This window comes from Mandrillus leucophaeus, unplaced genomic scaffold (assembly GCF_000951045.1).
Source record: "Mandrillus leucophaeus isolate KB7577 unplaced genomic scaffold, Mleu.le_1.0 Scaffold28, whole genome shotgun sequence".
Classification (NCBI taxonomy): Eukaryota; Metazoa; Chordata; class Mammalia; order Primates; family Cercopithecidae; genus Mandrillus; species Mandrillus leucophaeus.
The window spans coordinates 2904040-2905912 of NW_012102920.1; the positions used below are offsets into that span (position 1 = coordinate 2904040).

At 64.5% G+C, this 1873-nt stretch overlaps 1 protein-coding gene across 1 annotated transcript in view; it reads right to left on the minus strand.

The window, feature by feature from the left end:
- EXD3 (exonuclease 3'-5' domain containing 3) overlaps positions 1–1873 on the minus strand; it is a 117425-nt gene that overhangs the window by 69594 nt on the left and 45958 nt on the right. The window contains exons 8-10 of the mRNA XM_011985180.1: positions 1494–1591; positions 509–582; positions 147–185 (exon numbers count right to left, since the gene is read on the minus strand). Of these exons, the coding sequence (XP_011840570.1) occupies positions 147–185; positions 509–582; positions 1494–1591 (211 nt within the window). The remainder of the gene's footprint in view (positions 1–146; positions 186–508; positions 583–1493; positions 1592–1873) is intronic.

A 1873-nucleotide genomic window follows, 5' to 3' on the forward strand; every position in this document is an offset into this window, starting at 1 on the left:
GACCCCGCACCCGCCTGCCAGGCACGTGCCCCAACACGGGGTCGGGGTCAGCAGCCCCCGTGAAGGCCTCAGCTCTGCCTGCTGTTTTCAGGAGGCTCTGGGCCTGTGCCCCCAGGACAGCTGCCCAGGCAAGAGCACGAACTCACCTGCACGTGGTCAGCCCAGTTTTCCTGAGACAGGCTCTTCTGCAAAAGCAAACGGGAAGGGACAGTTGCCAGGCAGCTCCAGAGGCTGAACAGGGGCCTGGTGGGAGTTTTCCTCGACCCCTGGCAGGGTACATCCTTGTAAGAGCCCAGGTGCTCACCCACCGTGGTGCCACAGCCCAGAGCCAGGGCCCCACGGCCTCCCCTTCACCCAGGCCTGGCCCAGCTCGCCCAGCTCTGGGGTGAGAAGCAGCTCCTGCTTGGGACATCAGTGCAAACCCACAGTGCGCAGTGAGTATCCCAGGCCAAAGTCTGTGGCTCAGGCCATGGCTGGCCGCCCCCAGGACCCCTTCCTGCTCACGAACCTCCACAAACCGCTTGTGGCACAGGTGCCGCAGGGCCGCCAGGCGCTGCCACATGGCCGCATTGGGACACAGCGCTGAAAGGAAAGGCCAGCTCAGCACTGCGGGCTCAGGGCAGCCTCACCACGGCCTCCTTCTGGGGCAGGCAGGAGACGGGCAGGGGGGCTGAGCCTGCCTCTTCACCACCCTCCACCTCTGCCCCAGACCTCACCCCCTCCCCACCGCTTGGGCCTCTGCTGGGGTCCACCCCACTCAGCCTGGGGGTCCCGCCAGCCCCGGGCTCTCCCTTGCATGTGTGCAGCGGGCCCTTTCATCTGGGCCTCCCTCTGGGGCGGGAGATTCCTTCCTGGCGCTGGCATCTGCGTGTGTGCCCTGCCCTTCTCTCACTGGCAGGGAGAACCTCGTGGACAGAGCCGGATGCTCACTGTGGGTCCCGTGACTGGAGCTCCATGAGCGGCAGGGGCCTGAGGCCCACGCACGTCCACAGTCTCCGTCAGCCTCCCCTCCATACTCCACCCCAGAGCCTGAGGGGGCCCCGGGGAAGGCACCACGGTCTGGCCGAGCCCCTTCCCCCGAGGGCGTGGCAGCCAGTGGTGCTAACGGGCTGGCCAGTCCTCAGTGGGATGCCGACCGTTCAGCACCCCGCCCAGAACGCAGCCATGGGGAGCCGGGCGACCATCTGTCCTAAGGCCCCTGCCTGGCTCTGGCCCAACCTCACCGAGGGTCCCTGTGACACACACTCTCAAGACACATGGTGCCCTTGCCAGCACTTGCCTCCAACACCTGGGAGCACCCTGTGGTGGGGACCCCATCTGCAGGCTACAGTGGGGGTCTGTGCGGTTCACAGCAAGGCCAGGGACAAGGGCTAACCAGGGAGACCAGCTTCCTGGAACACAGCCACCAGGGCACAAACTTCCAGCAGGGGCCTCGCCCAGGAATCTGCCACCTGCCCTGGGTCCAAGGGGGGATGAGGGCACCCGCCTCCCACCTTCCTCCTTCCCGGAAACGAGGCCTCTGCTACCCTCGTGCACTGGACACCCCAGGGGCCGCCACCTCTTTAAACCACGTGGCACCTCTGGGTAGCACCTACACAAAGGCCAATATACTTCTGAGAAAGGAGAAAGGAGGAAGGAAGGAGGAAGGAGAAAGGGAGAAAGGAAGGAAGAAGGAGAAAGGAGACAGGGAGAAAGGAAGGAGGAAGGGAGGAAGGAGAAAGGAGGAAGAGGGAAGGGAGAAAAGGAGGAAGGTGGAAGGAGAAAGGAGGAAGGAGGAAGGGAGGAAGGAGACAGGAGGAAGGAGGAAGGAGAAAGGGAGGAAGGAGACAGGAGGAAGGAGGAAGGAGACGGGAGGAAGGAGACAGGAGGAAGG